Source organism: Bos mutus, chromosome 13, assembly GCF_027580195.1.
Source record: "Bos mutus isolate GX-2022 chromosome 13, NWIPB_WYAK_1.1, whole genome shotgun sequence".
NCBI classification, from domain to species: Eukaryota; Metazoa; Chordata; class Mammalia; order Artiodactyla; family Bovidae; genus Bos; species Bos mutus.
The window spans coordinates 35,709,342-35,726,573 of NC_091629.1; the positions used below are offsets into that span (position 1 = coordinate 35,709,342).

The following is a 17,232-nucleotide window of genomic DNA, read 5'->3' on the forward strand; positions in this document are numbered from 1 at the left end:
AGCAGAAATAGTCCCCTTATAGTGCTTAAACAATATTTGCTGTTTTCTGATTATACAGACTAGAGCATATAGGCTGAGGGCACTGGCTTTTGAGTTGGAGAGTCCTTGACTCCCATACATACTTGGTCAGTCATGGCTATGTGACCAAAACTCCTTATCTATAAAATAGAGGAGATGTGTTTTTTGTTTTTTTTTTTTCACCACGCCACACAGCTTGCAAGATCTTAGTTCCCTGACCAGGGATCAAACCTATGCCTCCTGCAATGGAAGAACAAAGTCCTTACCACTGGACCATCAGGGAGTTGCCCATAATCTGATTTAATAAAGTATTTAAAAAAAAAAAAAGAAGACGAAAATCAAAATGACTAGTAAGCCACAAGCCATTATTAACATTTTGATATGTTGGAGCTTCCAGTTCAAGATGGCAAAGTAGAAAGATATGCGCTCATCTCATCCTGCAGGAGCACCAAAATCACAACTAGCTGTTGAACAGCCACTGACAGGAGGACACTGGAACCCACCAAAAAAGATACGCCACATCCAGAGACAAAGAAAAAGCTACAGTGAGATGGTAGGCGGGGCACAATCACGATAAAGTCAAACCCCATACCCACCAGGTGGGTGCCCCACAAACTAGAGAACAATAATACCAAAGAAGTTCTCCCACTGTTGTAATGGTTCTAAACTCCACCTCAGGCTTCCCAGCCTGGGGATCCAACACAGGAACTGGGAATCCCCAGGGAATCTGACCTTGAAGGCCAGTGGGATTTGATTATAGGATTTCCACAGAACTGAGGGGAACAGAGACTCCAGTCTTGGAGGGCACAAACAAAATCTTGCCCACACCAAGACCCAGAGGAAAGGAGCAGTGACCCCATAGGATACAGAACCAAAACTACCTGCTAGTGTTGGAGTCTCCTGAGGAGGCATGGGTCAGCAGGGGCTCACCACAGGAACAGGGGCACCAGCAGCAGCGGGGCGGGAAGGTCCCCCTTGGTGTAAGCCCTCTTGGAGGTTCCCATAAACCCTACCATAGAGTCTGTAGACCCAAGGGCTGAGTCACCTCAGGCCAGACAACTACCAGGGAAGGAGTGCAGCCCCACCCATTAGCAGATAATTGGATTAAAGTTTTACTGAGCAAGGCCCTGCCCACCTGAGCAAGACTCAGTTTTTCCACCTCCAGTCCCTCCCATCAGGAAACTTACAGTCTCTTAGCTTCCTCCATCAGAGGGCAGACAGAAGAAGCAAGAAGAACCACAGTCCCACAGTGGCTTAAACAAAAATCATATTACAGAAAGTTAATCAGGATGAAAAAGCAGAAAGTTATGTCCCAGAAGAAGGGACAAGATAAAACCCCAGAAAAATAATTAAATGAAGTGGAGATAGGCAACTTCTAGAAAAAGAATTCAGATAATGATAATGAAGGTGATCCAGGATCTCAGAAAAATAATGAAGAAGATGCAAGAAATGTTTACCAAAGACCCAGAAAAACTAAAGAACAGAGATGAATAATACAGTGAGAAGAATCAATAGCAGAATAGCTGAGGCAGAAGAACAGATGAGTGACCTGGAGGACAGAATGGTGGAAATCAGTGCTGCAGAACAGAATATAGAAAAAAGAATGAAAAGAAATGAAGACAGCCTAGGAGACCTCTGGGGCAACATTAAATGCCCCAACATTCACACTGTAGGGCCCCAGAAGGAGAAGAAAGAAAGGACCTGAGAAAATATTTGAAGAGATAATAGCTGAAAACTTCCCTACCATGAGAAAGGAAATTGTCAACCAAGTCCAGGCAGCACAGGGAGTCCAGGCAGGATAAACCCAAGGAGGAACACACCAAGACACATAGTAATCGAACTGACAAAAATTTAAAACAAAGATAAAATATTAAAAGCAGCAAGAGAATTCCCATCAGGCTATCAGCTGATTTCTCAACTGAAACTGTACAAGCCAGAAGGGAATGGCACAATATATTTAAAGTGATGAAAGGGAAGAACCTATAACCAGGAATACTTTACCCAGCAAGACTCTCCTTCAGATTTGATGAAGAAATCAAAAGTTTTCCAGACAAGCCAAAGTTAAGAGAATCCAGTACCACCAAACAAGCTTTACAACAAATGCTAAAGGAATTTCTCTAAGCAGGAAACACAAGAGAAGGAAAAGACCTACAGAAGATAAACCCAAAACAGTTAAGAAAATGGATCATATATATTGATAATTACCTTAAATATAAATGCACCAGCCAAAAGACATAGATTGGCTGGATGGATGAAAATATGTTCGTGTATGCACTTCCACTTACCACATCACTTTGCTTAACCCCCCAAATTGTATGTAATTATTTTATATTAGGTTAATCATGTTCCCATTATGGCTTGCAATTATAATTATCTTTTATTTTTTTCTGGATATTGATTGTGAAAACTAATAAACATCTTTTACTATTGTGATTATGTAACTATTATTCACTTAATACCATTGTATCATGATCAGTTAACAAAAAAATAACAGAACTCTATATCACCAAAATTACCATGTAATAGAAAAACCTGCAATCACTTTTTAAAATCCAGAGGCATATCTGAATTATCTAGGAATTTTTTGAAAAATGGAAGTGCCGAAGTATTGCTTTTTTCTTCACCAGAGCTCTAGATATGTTTCTGATGATCAGCCATGTTTAAAAACAACTGAATTATATGATGATCTTTTACTTTTATCTAGTTTGTTTCACTTTTTCTATGTCATATTCAGTGCTCCCATTTCATTTAGTTTATGTTTTTCAATTTCTCCATTTCTTTTTTTGTTGTTCTTTCTCAAGCCTTTATCAAATGTAGTATAAAAGCTTTTGCATATTATATATAAATAATGTAGTATAAAAGCTTTTGCATATTATATATAAATAATATGCATAATATATATATTTTAGAAAACTTATGAATTTTTGCCTAACTAAAAAATGTATGACATTTTTATTCCACCTGTTTGACTTAGTATGAATAGAGTGCTAGATTTCTAATTTTTTAAAAAACATATGCAACAAGCAACAGAGGTTCACTGTATAGCACAGGGAAGTGTAGTCAATATCTTGTAATAACCTAGACCAACCTAGATAGCATATTCAAAAGCAGAGACATTACTTTGCCAACAAAGGTCCATCTAGTCAAGGCTATGGTTTTTCCTGTGGTCATGTATGGATGTGAGAGTTGGACTGTGAAGAAGGCTGAGCGCCGAAGAATTGATGCTTTTGAACTGTGGTGTTGGAGAAGACTCTTGAGAGTCCCTTGGACTGCAAGGAGATCCAACCAGTCCATTCTGAAGGAGATCAGCCCTGGGATTTCTTTGGAGGGAATGATGCTGAAGCTGAAACTCCAGTACTTTGGCCACCTCATGCAAAGAGTTGACTCATTGGAAAAGACTCTGATGCTGGGAGGGATTGGGGGCAGGAGGAGAAGGGGACGACAGAGGATGAGATGGCTGGATGGAATCACTGACTCGATGGATGTGAGTCTGAGTGAACTCCGGGAGTTGGTGATGGACAGGGAGGCCTGGCGTGCTGTGATTCATGGGGTCGCAAAGAGTCAGACACGACTGAGCGACTGAACTGAACTGATATTCACCTTGCTTGCACTTGAAACATTGTAAGTCAGCTATACTTCAATAAAATATAAATATTAAGAGAAAAACACAAATTAAAAAAAACATTTTGCTCTGTTGGCTTTAAGGCTTTTTTCTGCCACACGTGTCCACACCTATATATACACGTGTATTTACATATGTAATCCACCAAACTGGGATCACATTTTGTATACAATTTATATATTGCTTAATTTTTCCTGCATATGTTTATTAAAATTTAGAAGTTAATGAAAACAGCTTTTCATGACCAAATAATATTGTAACATATGACTCTATATAAGTATTTAATCATTATCTTCTTGTGACACATTAAGTTATTTCCAGTATTTTAGCATTATAAATATTATTACTTTAAAAGTTCAAGAGTTTTTAAAAATCTTTAAACTTCTTTTATTTCCCTTTCCACTTCCATGAAAATAAATACATTTTCTTGTATTTATTGATTATTGCCTTTATTTCAGTGAAGTACCTCTCTGTGAATACCTTTTTGTAAAGCGTTTTAGGTAGGATCACAAGCTTCTGGAATAGTGCCAGATACATAGTAAGTACTAAATAAGTATTTGTGGTGTGATAAATGAATTAATTGCAAGGATATTAACCCTCGTCTATCATATTTGTTTTAAATGGGATCAAGCCTTATGAAAAAATTTTCCTCTATACATGTATTATACAAAATAATGTGATCATGGTTCTTAGTCTTTATAACCTAATTTTTTTTCATTCTTTTGTTTCCCCACAGTTCATCCATGAGCTCGGATTTCCCACATTACAACTTCAGGATGCCTAATATTGGATTCCAGAACCTGCCACTCAACATATATATTGTGGTTTTTGGCACTGCTGTATTTGTCTTCATCCTTAGTTTACTCTTCTGTTGCTACTTGATTAGGTAATCAATTTTCATTCTATGTTGTTTTAATATATGTTAAACAGTCAATAATAAATCAGCCTTCTGCCCTTAAAGTGTTTTAAACCTATGGTAATTAACAAATGTTCTAAAATTAAGGTGGGTCCATGATTCATTCATTCTCACAAATCCTCCACAACTAGCTCGTTCTCTTTAATATTATATTTATAGATATAATATTTATAAATTTTTACTAGTCACTAAGCCATGTCTGACTCTTTGCGACCCCCTGGATGGTAGCCTCCAAGGCTCCTCTGTCCATGGGACTTCCCAGGCAAGAATACCGGATTGGGTTGCCATTTCTTTCTCCAAAGGATCTTCTCAACGCAGGGATTGAACCCTCATCTCCTGCTTGGCAGACAGATTCTTTACCACTTCGATACATTTTAGGAATTAATATTTATTAGGTACTTACTGTGTGCCAGACCCTGTGCTGTGTGTGCACTGCAATTAAACAAGGTAACCTTATTATCTTTATTTTTCAGAAGTTAAATAATTTCCCTATAGTCACACAGATGAAAAATTGGTTAGACTTGGTACCCAAACCTAGTTGTGTCTGACCTTAGAGCATGTGCTCTTAACCACTGAAAAAATGAAAATAAATCATATTTATCAGGCTTCATTTCCAAAATAACCATTTCAGAATTTCATAATCACTCTCAAAGGACAGATTTGTACACTAAGGATATTCTAAAACTTTTCTATTAAAGTACAGTTGATTTACAATATTAAAACATTTTTGAGCCTGGAATTTTTTAATGAAGACGAGAACCTACTTTACTTTTCTTTTAGTAGCGGATGGCAAGCTGTTAGGTTGGCCAAAAAGTTATTTCAGGTTTGCCCGTAATTTGCTACAGAAAAAAAACAAACTTTTTGGCCCACCCAATACTTAAGAAAAACAAAATATTCCCCATTCTTACCTCCTTTTGAGCTTCCCTGGTGGCTCAGATGGTAAAGAATCTGCCTGCAATGCAGGAGACCCAGGTTCGATCCCTGGGTCGGGAAGATCCCCTAGAGAAGGGAATGGCTAAATAAGTCACAATTTATTATTACTAGAATGTTTTCTGGAAGAATAGCAAAAAGATATTTCTGTTAAATGCACCTGCCATAGCAAATGCAAGATAAAATAGTGCAATCTAAAATATTAGTTAAGGCTTCCCTGGTGGCTCAGTGATAATCCAGCCTTGTCCAGGAAGATCCCACATACCATGGAGCAACTAAGCCCATGAGCCACAACAGTTGAGCCTGTGCTCTAGAGCCTGGGAATTGCAACTGCTGAAGCCTGCACACTCTAGAGCCCATGCTCCACAACAACAGAAGCCACTGCAGTGAGAAGCCCACGCACTGCAATTTGAGAGTAGCCCCTGCTCACAACTAGAGAAAAGCCCGCGCAACAACAAAAACCCAGCACAGCCAAAAATAAATAAATAAAATTTTAAAAATAATAATAAAAAAGAAGTTCAACAAACCACAGAAAAATGGGCTTTTGGCGGGAGAGTGTTTTTTTGTAAAATGGCTGACAATCCATGACTAAGAGCAAATATTACACACATGCATACATGCACACATATACACAGAGAGAAATGCATTTCTGTAAAAAGAGAATTTTGCTACATGGCATATCTAAAATATTTGAAAACTTACATCCTCACAAAAACCAACACACTGATGTTTGTAGAAAGAAGCTGTACCCATAATTACCAAAACTTAGAAGCAACCAAGATATTTTTCACTGAATGAATGAATTGTAGTGATCTAGATAATAGAATGTTATTCAGCTCTGAAAGTAAATGAGTTATATCTAGCATTGAAAAGACATAGAGGGATCTTAAACACATATTTCTAAGTGAAAGAAGCCAGTTTGAAAATGCTACATACTATATGATTCAAACTATATGACATACTGAAAAAGGCAAAACTATGGAGACAGTAAAAAGATCACTTGATGCCAGGAGCTAGGGAAGAGGGAGGGATGAACAGGTGGAGCAAAAGAATGTGTAGGTCAGTAAGACTATTTTATATGTTACTATAATGGTGGATTTCGTTTGCATGGTCTAGGACATCTTCATTTTGTTATCCATAAGGAGTATTTCTAGCATATCCAGTAAAAGCATGTATGTTTTATTTATTTATTAAAATTTTTAAATTTTATATTGGATATAGTTGGTTAACAGTGTCATGTTAGTTTCAGGTGTACAGCACAGTGATTGTTATACATATATATCTATGCATGTAATTGCTATGACTTTGGTTATTTTGTTTTTCTGTGACAGAGTAAATCAGCTTTCTCTCTCTCTTTTTTTTTCTTATTCAGCTTATTCTGATTATTTCCATCATAATAAGAGTATGATTGGAGTAGTAAATAGCAACCCACTCTAGTATTCTTGTCTGGAAAATTCCACAGACCGAGGAGCCTGGTGGGTTACAGTCCATGGGATTGCAGAGTTGCACACAACTGAGCACACCAAGAGTACGATGGAGGACTGATAGTGCTTTGGGGATAGTATTTGCAATCAGGCACATGTTATGTTTAGCTTAAAACTAACAAGATTGGATATTAATAGATTTGTAGTAGTGATCATACTCTGTTCCTTGACAAATTGAGTCATTGTTAACTGAGTAATTCTTATTTGGGAAGCATCTCCGACTTTGCTGAATAACCTTTTGGTGAAGTAGTTATTACAGTTTCTCAGTAGCATTCCTTCTTTTTCTTCCATCTCATGCATGGATGTCTAGTTCAGTCCAGTGAGTTTCCCCGGGGTCTCAGATGGTAAAGAATCTGCCTGCAATGCCAGAGACCTGGGTTCAGTCCCTGGGTTGGGAAGATCCCCTGGAGGAGGGCATGGCAACCCACTCCAGCATTCTTACCTGGGGAATCCCCATGGACAGAGGAGCCTGGTAGGCTATAGTCCATGGGGTTGCAAAGAGTCAGACACAACTGAGTGACCAAGCACAGCATAGTGGTAGATACCTGTCATTGTGTATTTTAAAAAAAAAAAAAAAAAGATCTGATTTCTCAACAGAAACAGTGGGGGGAAAAAAATAAAAGCATTGATATTCATTAAAAAAAAAAAAAAGAGGCTCACTTTCACCATTACCATTCAACATTGTACTAGAAGTTCTAGCCAGAAGATTTAGGCAAGACAAAGAAATAGAGGGTATTCAATTGGAAAGAAAGAAGTAAAACTATCTCTTTTTGAAGATGACCTGATTCTATATATAGACAATCCCATAGAATATATATATACACACACACACACACAAAAAAAATCTAGGAGTAACAGACAAGCAAACTTTGAGAATATAGAAGTAACACAAAAAAAATCAGTTATATTTCTTCTCACCAGCAAGGGACAATCTGAAAAGGAAATAGATGAAACATTTACAGTAGCATCCAAAAGAATTAAAATCCTAGGAATAAGTTTAACCAAGAAGGTGAAAGACTTACACACTGAGAACTATAAAATATTGCAGAAATAAAGAAAACCTAAATTAATGGAAAGATTTCAGGAACTGGAAGACTTAATATTATTAATATGGCAGTATTCCTCAAAGCAATCAACAGATTCAGTGCAAAGACCCAAAATTCTAATAACCTTTGATACAGAAATGGAAAAACTGATCCTCGGAGGTCTTAATGATCCGGATAACCACAATCATGTGATCACTCACCTAGAGCCAGACATCCTAGAGTGTGAAGTTAAGGGGGCCTTAGGAAATTTTACTGTGAACAAATACCAGACCACCTTACCTGCCTGCTGAGAAACGTGTATGCAGATCAAGAAGCAACAGTTAGAACCAGACATGGAACAACGGACTGGTTCAAAATTGGGAAAAGAGTACATCATAGCTGTATATTGTCACCATGCTTATTTAATTTTAACTTATATGCAGAGTACATCATGCGAAATGCTGGGCTGGATGAAGCACATGCTGGAATCAAGATTGCTAGAAGAAATATCAATAACCTCAGATATGCAGATGATACCACCCTTATAGCAAAAGGTGAAGAGGAACTAAAGAGCCTCTTGGTGAAGGTGAAAGAGGAGAGTGAAAAGGCTGGCTTAAAACTCAACATTCAAAAACAAAGATCATGGCATCCATGATCACTTCATGGCAAACAGATGGAAAAACAGTGGAAACAGTGACAGACTTTATTTTCTCGGGCTCCAAAATCATTGCAGACTGTGACTGCAGTCATGAAATTAAAAGACATTTGTTCCTTGGAAGGAAAGCTCTGGCAAACCTAGATAGCATATTCAAAAGCAGAGACATTACTTTGCCAACAAAGGTCCATATAGTCAAAGCTATGGTTTTTCCAGAAGTCATGTATGGATATGAGAGTTGGACTATAAAGAAGGCTGAGTGCTGAAGAATTGATGCTTTTGAACTGTGGTGTTGGAGAAGACTCTTGAGAGTCCCTTGGACTGCAAGGAGATCCAACCAGTCCATCCTAAAGGAAATCAGTCCTGAATATTCATTGGAAGGACTCATGCTGAAGCTGAAACTCCAATACTTTGGCCACCTGATGGGAAGAACTGACTCATTGGAAAAGACCCTGATGCTGGGAAGGATTGAAGGCAGGAGGAGAAGGGGATGACAGAGGATGAGATGGTTGGATGGCATCACCGACTTGATGGACATGAGTTTGAATAGCTCCAGGAGTTGGTGATGGACAGGGAAGCCCAGTGTGCTGCAGTCCATGGGGTCGCAGAGAGTCAGACACGACTGAGCTACTGAACTGAACCTTGGTGACTGCTTTTGATTGAGGTTCCCAGGGGTAATGACTGTATTACTGGTGTTATTTTACATTTAGTGTAGCATAATACTATTATTATGCATATTTAATGGTGATTGTTCTATTAAAAATCTACTGTGGTGTCAGACATGAGGAAGACTTATTCTGATGTCTACCCTTAATTTTTTGTAAAACAGTTTAAACTAAGGAAGAATATTACCTATTTAGGCTTTCAAAATACATTATAAAAATTTTTTAACATATTATATTCTCCTTAATTTTAGAAAATAAAGAAAAATAAGATTTTTCTTAACTCAACAGCAAGAAGACAGCTGAATTTAAAAATAAGTAAAAGGGATTTCCCTGATGATCCAGTAGTTAAGAATCCACCTTGCAATGCAAGGGACACCAGTTCAACCCCTGGTCCAAGAAGATCCCACATGCTGCAGGGCAACTAAAGCCCATGCACCACAAATACTGAAACCTGTGTGGCCTAGAGCCCATGCTCCCCAACAAGAGAAGCCACCACAACCCAGCACAGCCTAAATAAATGAACATTTTTAAAAACATACGTGAAGGGCTTAAATAGCCATTTCTCTAAAGAAGATATATAGACGGTCAACAAACACATGAAAAGATGTTCAACAGCATTGGTCATTACGGAAATGTAAGTTAAAATCACAACAAAATTCACAACAGGTAGATGCTATAGTCAAAAATATGGAAAATGATAAGTGTTGATAAGGATATAGAGAAATAGGAACACTCATACATTGCTGGTGGGAATGTAAAATGGTATAGTCACTGTGAAAAAGAGTTCATCAGGTCTTTGAAAGTTAAACATAGAATTCCCATAAGACCCAGAAATTTCATTCCTAGGTATATGCCCAAGACAAATGAAGAAGTATGTCCACAAGGAAGTTTGTATACTATGTTTATAGCATTATTCAAGAGAGCCAAAAGGTGTAAACAACCCAAATGCTCATCAGCAGATAAATGGGTAATCAAATTGTGGCATATACATACAGTGAAATATTATTCAGCCATAAAAAAGTAGCAGTGTACTGATACTTGCTACAACTAGAAAGAGGCTTGAAAACATTATACTAAATGAAAAGCCAGATACAGAAAGGTCATATGTTGTATGATTTATTTTATGTAATGTATCTATAATAGACAAATCCATAGAGACAGCAGGGAAGGTGGGATAGGGACCAACTACTTAATGAGTACCAGATATTTTTGATGAATAAATTTTTTTTAAGATTTATTTATTTATTTTATTTTTTGGCTGTGATGGGTCTTTGTTGCTGCACTCAGGCTTTCTCTAGTTGTGGCAAGTTGGGGCTACTCTTCACTGCAGTGTGCTAGCTTCTCATTACAGTGGCTTTTCTTGTTGTGGAGCATGGGCTCTAGACACACAAGCTTCAGTGGTTGCAGTGTGTGAGCTCAGTAGTTGCAGTTTTCTGGCTTAGTTCTTCCACAACCTGACTCTTCCTGAACCAGGGATTGAACTGGTGTCCTTGCATTGCAAAGCATATTCTTAACTACAGGACCACCAGGGAAGCCCGAAAAAGCTTTGAAATTAAAGTGAACTAGTTAAAAGATGCTTACTCCTTGGAAGGAAAGTTATGACCAACATAGATAGCATATTGAAAAGCAGAGACATTACTTTGCCAACAAAGGTCTAGTCAAGGCTATGGTTTTTCCAGTGGTCATATATGGATGTGAGAGTTGGACTGTGAAAAAAGCTGAGCGCCAAAGAATTGATACTTTTGAACTGTGGTGTTGGAGAAGACTCTTGAGAGTCCCTTGGACTGCAAGGAGATCCAACCAGTCCATTCTAAAAGAGATCAGTCCTGGGTGTTCTTTGGAAGGAATGATGCTAAAGCTGAAACTCCAGTACTTTGGCCACCTCATGAGAAGAGTTGACTCATTGGAAAAGACTCTGATGCTGGGAGGGATTGGGGGCAGGAGGAAAAGGGGATGACAGAGGATGAGATGGCTGGATGGTATCACTGACTCAATGGACGTGAGTTTGAGTGAACTCCGGGAGTTGGTGATGGATAGGGAGGCCTGGCGTGCTGCGATTCATGGGGTCGCAAAGAGTCGGACACGACTGAGCGACTGAACTGAACTTAACTGAGTGGTTTCACAATGTTGTGACTATACTAAGTACTACTGGATTATATACTTTAAGATGGTTAATTGTGTGTTATATGAATACAAATAAAAGAATGATAGTATTTTTAACTGAGTCAAGAAGAAATAGAAAGTATTAATAACTATATATCTAATAAGAAAAGCATTCCCACAAAGAAACTGCAAGCCAGGTAGCTTCACCAGTGAATTTCTCCATTTAAGGAAAAAATACTACTCTTATATGACTTTTCCAGAGAACAGAAGTGGAAGAAGTATTTCTTAACTCAAATAATGAGGCCAGATAATTTTTATTCCAAAGCCTGACAAGGACATTATAAGAATGAAAATTATAGACTAATCTCTCTCATGAACAAAATATTAGTAAATCAAATTCAGGGGTGTGCAAACTGGTGGTACATCACAACCAAATGGAGTTTTGTTCCAGAAATGAAGGTTGTTTTAACATCTGAAAATCAATCAATACAGTGTACCACATTAACAGTAAAAAGGAAAAGTATGATGGGAAAAAAAAGCACTTGACAAAAATTAATACCTATTCATGACTTTTTTTAAAATCTAAAACAAGGATACAGGGAACTTTGTTTATTTGAATAAATATATCTACAAAAAATTTAGAGAAAACATTGTATTTAATAGTAACTATTGATAAGGACGGGAGAAGGCGATGGCACCCTACTCCAGTACTCTTGCCTGGAAAATTCCATGGATGGAGGAGCCTGGTAGGCTGCAGTCCATGGGGTCACTAAGAGTCGGACACGACTAAGTGACTTCACTTTCCCTTTTCACTTTCATGCATTGGAGAAGGAAATGGCAACCCACTCCAGTGTTCTTGCCTGGAGAATCCCAGGGACGGGGGAGCCTGGTGGGCTGCCATCTATGGGGTCGCACAGAGTCGGACACGACTGAAGCGACTTAGCAGCAGCATTAATAAGGACATTCACTGTTGCCACTTTTATTTAATATTGTAGTCAAGGTCCTAGCCAGTGCAGGGGGAAAAAAGTAAAATAAAGAATAAAGAACAAAATCTGTGAAGGTGCTGTTACTATATGCAGACAAAATAATTGTGTATTTTAAAATCCAAAACTTCCACAGATAAGCTGTTTAGAATTAATAAGTGAACTTTGCAAGTCACTAGATACAGGATCAATGTACAAAAATTGAATTTTTTCTATGTAGTAGCAACAAAGAATTCGAATTTAAAAAATTTTAAATACCATTTACAGTAAATCAAAAATTATCAAATATCTCGGAATAAATTTAGTGAAGGATATGTAAGTGTTATACATAGAAATGTGTACAGAGAAAGAAGACCTAATAAATAGAGTATGCTATATTCATAGGTTGGAAATTCAATCTTACAAAGATGTCAGTTCTTCTCCCCAGTTAATCTAAAAATTAAACACAATCTCAGTCAAAATCCCAACAGGTTTTTTTGTGGAAATTGATGAGCTCATGAAATTTATATGAAAATGCAAAGGCCCCAAAATAACCAAAATAGTTAAGAAGAACAAAGCTTGAGGACTTACACTACCAGACTCCAAAATTTGTTACAAAGGTCCAGGACTGAAAACAGAGTGCTCTTCAAAGGAATCAAAGCTCTTTGAAAGAAGTCATTAACTCCACAACTGAGCATGGAAAGTAAAAGATGAGCTTGTAACATGTTTTGGTGCCAGTGAGCTAGAAAATGCATGGAAAAGGATGAGGATATGTTGAAAGGCCACAAGAGTCAATCTGAAGGAGGGCCTAAAAGCCTAAATCTGAGCAACAAAATAATGATCATATTAAATTATAACCTGTAGATTAACACAAATATCCATGAGTCCATGCTGATATAAACAAATGAGGGAAGAAGGGCATCTTTTCCTTACAGAATAATCCCAGTTAATGGACAAGGGATTAGGAAACCACGAAACCACCACTAGGCAAACAATACAGAATTGTTGCAAGCAGGATGTCTTGATGCTAAAATCAGTGGGCAAAATCTTGAGAAAAAGTAAATTTTCATAATTTCAACATCTCTCCCCCAACTATATTGATATTTGCAACTGGTATCGATCAGTTGCAAAGGGGAAAATAGTAATTTTACAATGGGGAGACCCAGTAGACACTGCCATAGCCAAGTGATACATCGGAATCCTGAAAAACAAGGAAAAATTAAGGAACTGTCACAGATTAGTAAAAGCTAAAGAGATGTAACTAGAGGCAAGCTGGGATCCTGAATTGGATCACAAGATAAGAAAAAAATAAGAAATAAATATTAAAAATAAGAAAAAAAATATTAATGAAAAAACTGGTGAAATTCAAATAAATCTGTTTGGTTAATATTGCTACTGCTGCTGCTAAGTCGCTTCAGTCGTGTCCAACTCTGTGCAATCCCATAGATGGCAGCCCACCAGGCTCCCCGTCCCTGGGATTCTCCAGGCAAGAACACTGGAGTGGGTTGCCATTTCCTTCTGCAATGCATGCAAGTGAAAAGTGAAAGTGAAGTTGCTCAGTCATGTCCGACTGCAGCCCACCAGGCTCCTCCATCCATGGGATTTTCCAGGCAAGAGTACTGGAGTAGGGTGCCATTGCCTTCTCCTTGGTTAATACTATATGAGTATTAATGTCAAAATATCAGTGTTAATTTCCTGCTTTTGATCATTGTACTACGGTTGTGTAAGATGTGAATATTGGAAAACTAGGGAGAGAAGTATCTGTGAACTCTGATATTTTTTGCAGCTTTCCTGTAAGTCCAAGATTATTTAAAAAAAAAAAAAAACCAGCATGGTATTGACACAAGGCGCATTAGTTTCCGAGGGTTTCTGTAACAAAGAACCACAAGCTAGATGGCTTAAAACAATAGAAATGTATTAATCTCTTGCAGTTCTAAAGGCTAGGAGTTCAAAATTAAGGTGCTGGCAGGGCCATGCTACCTCTGAAGGCTATGTGGGGAGGATCTTTCCTTGCCTCTTCCTAGTTCCTGGTGGTTATCAGCAATCCTTGATGTTTTTTGACTGGTAGGTGCCTCACTTCAGTTTCTGCCTTTGTCTTCACCTGGCCTTCTTCCCTGTGTATGTCCTCTCATCTTCCTCTAAGAACAACAGTCTTATTGGATTTATGGTCCACCTTCATCGTAATATGACCTCATTTTAACTAATACATAGTCTGCAAAAATTATATTTTCAATTAAGGTTACATTCTGAAGTAGCAATTTTATATTAACTTTGAGGGGGCTCTGTTCAATCTAGTACACAAGAACTGACAAATAAACCAATGGGAGAGAACAGAAACTCTAGAAACAGAACCACATACTGGTCTGACTTAAACAGCAGATATATCATGGCAACACGGTGGGGAAGGATCTTTTCAATAAATGAGTCAAATGAAAATCTGCATGTAGGTAAAAAGAATCTTGACCTCTACCTCATGTCATACATACAAATTTCAGATGGATCATAAACCTAAATGTGATAGGTAAAATAAATTATTTTCACAGTACACGCACGAGATTATCTTCATGATCTGGAGGTTGACAAAGATTTCTTTAACTGCACACAAAAAGAACTGATGTTATTGGAAAGAGGTGATAAACTGGTGCATGTGTGCTCAGTCATTGTCCAACTCTTTGTGACCCCATGGACTGCAGCCTGCCAGGCTCCTCTGTCCATGGGATTATCCAGGCAATAATACTGGAGTGGGTTGCTATTTCCTCCTCCAGGGGATCTTCCTGACTCAGAAGTTGAACCTGAGTCTCCTCCATCAGCAGGCAGATTCTTTACCACTGAGCCACCTGGGAAACCCAACTGGGCTTATTAAATTAAAAGCTGTTGTTCATCAAAAGATAACATTAAGAGAATGAAAAAAGCCATAGAGTAGGAGAAAATAATTGCAGTACCCAACAAAGGACTTGCATCTAAAATATTTAAAGAACTTCTATAAATCAATAAGGAAAAGACAGTCAACTCATTTTCTTAAATGGACAAAATATTTGAATAGGCATTTCATAAAAGAATATATCCAGGCAGCTCTCACCTTCTGAGTTGGCCCACACTCTGTCTGTGGAGTGTTTCTCTCTAAATAAACCCACTTCTTACCGATTACTTTCTCTCACTAAATCTTTCTGCAATGAGACTTTAAAGTCTTATTGTAATGAAGCAGAGCTTCATTACATCCAGAGATCAGGTGTGATCTTGAAACCAGGCAGGGCCCTTTGGGGTGCCCAAGGATGGAGGCCTTTCTGTCTCCCATTTCTTTTTTTTTAATTTATTTATTTTTTGGTTGAAGGATAACTGCTTTACAGAATTTTGTTGTCTGTCAAACATCAACATGAATCAGCCATAGGTATACATATGTCCCCTCCCTGTCTCCCGTTTCTTGTAGGCAAGACTTCAGTCTCCCATTACCTTCCCTGAGTTTCAAAGGGTGGATTAAAACAGTTGCTAATCAAAGAAGGAGCAGCAGCCAAGAAACCAGTGAGGCAAGATTAGAGGGACCAGAGAAGCCCATCAAGATTAGGAGACCTGTCACCTGAGATGAGATTAAGTGAAAGTCTCTCGTGTCTGACTCTGTGACCCCATGGACTATACTGTCCATGGAATTCTTCAGGCCAGAATACTGGAGTGGGTAGCCATTCCCTTCTCCAGGGGATCTTCCCAACCCAGGGATAGAACCCAGGTCTCCCACGTTGCAGGTGGATTCTTTACCAGCTGAGCCACCAGGAAAGCCCAAGAATATTAGAGTGGGTAGCCTATCCCTTCTCCAGCAGATCTTCCCAACTCAGAAATCAAACCCAGGTCTCCTGCATTGCAGGATTATTGAGATTAAAGGAGTGCAAGCCCTGCTTACACCCTAATCTTGTCAGATACCACCTTTGAGCCCTTATAAAAACCCTCATCAAGTTCCCTGGGGTTGAGACACATAGTTTTTCGAGGCAGAAACCTGTCCTGTCTCCCTTTGCCTGACAAAACTTTAATAAAGCTATCCTTTTCTGCTTCACTGCCCTGCCTCAAAAAGAAGTATCCAATCAGGCAACAGGCATATGAAAGGGTTCTAAACATCATTTGGGAAATGCAAAATTAAAACCAAAATGAGAGGGTACTTCTCTGGCAGGCCAGTGGTTAGGACTTCACTCTCTAATGCAGGGGATGTGAGTTCAGTCCCTGGTCAGGGAGCTAAGATCCCACATGCCTTGTAGCCAAAACACCAAAACATAAAACAGAAGCAGTATTCTAACAAATTCAATTAAGACTTTTTAAAAAAAAAGTCCACATCAAAAAAAAAACTTAAGAAAAAGAAAACCAAAATGAGATACCACTGAACACTCACCAGATTGGCCAAAAAGTTTTAAACTGACCTTACCAAGCTGTGGCAAAGATGTGGAACAACTAGAACTTTCATGTATACTACCTATCCACAGGCGTAAAACTTGTACAAGCACTTTGGAGCAGCAGTTCTACTCCTAGGTATATACTCAACAGAAATGAGTCTGTGTGTCCACCAAAAGACATGCAGAAGAATTTGTATAGCAGCTTTATTTGTAATAGCCCCAAACTGAAAGTAACCTAAATATTTGCCAACAGTGAAATGGATAGTTTCATATTTATTCATAAAATGGAACACTATGTCAGTCAAAAATAACAATTACTGCAGCAACATGGATGCATTTCTCAAGTAACTGTTGACTGACAGAAGTCAACACAGAAGAGTATACACCAAATGATCCATTTATGTGAAGGTCAAAAACAATCATAGTTAATCTACAATGATAAAAATTAGGAGTTTTAGGGGTGAATGTTGATTGGGAAG

At 38.2% G+C, this 17,232-nt stretch overlaps 1 protein-coding gene across 1 annotated transcript in view; it reads left to right on the forward strand.

The window, feature by feature from the left end:
• The window catches only part of RNF24 (ring finger protein 24), a 109,483-nt gene that overhangs the window by 63,542 nt on the left and 28,709 nt on the right, over positions 1-17,232 (forward strand). Inside the window, exon 2 of the mRNA XM_070381282.1 lies at positions 4,377-4,526. Within this exon, the coding sequence (XP_070237383.1) occupies positions 4,384-4,526 (143 nt within the window). The 5' untranslated portion in view covers positions 4,377-4,383. The remainder of the gene's footprint in view (positions 1-4,376; positions 4,527-17,232) is intronic.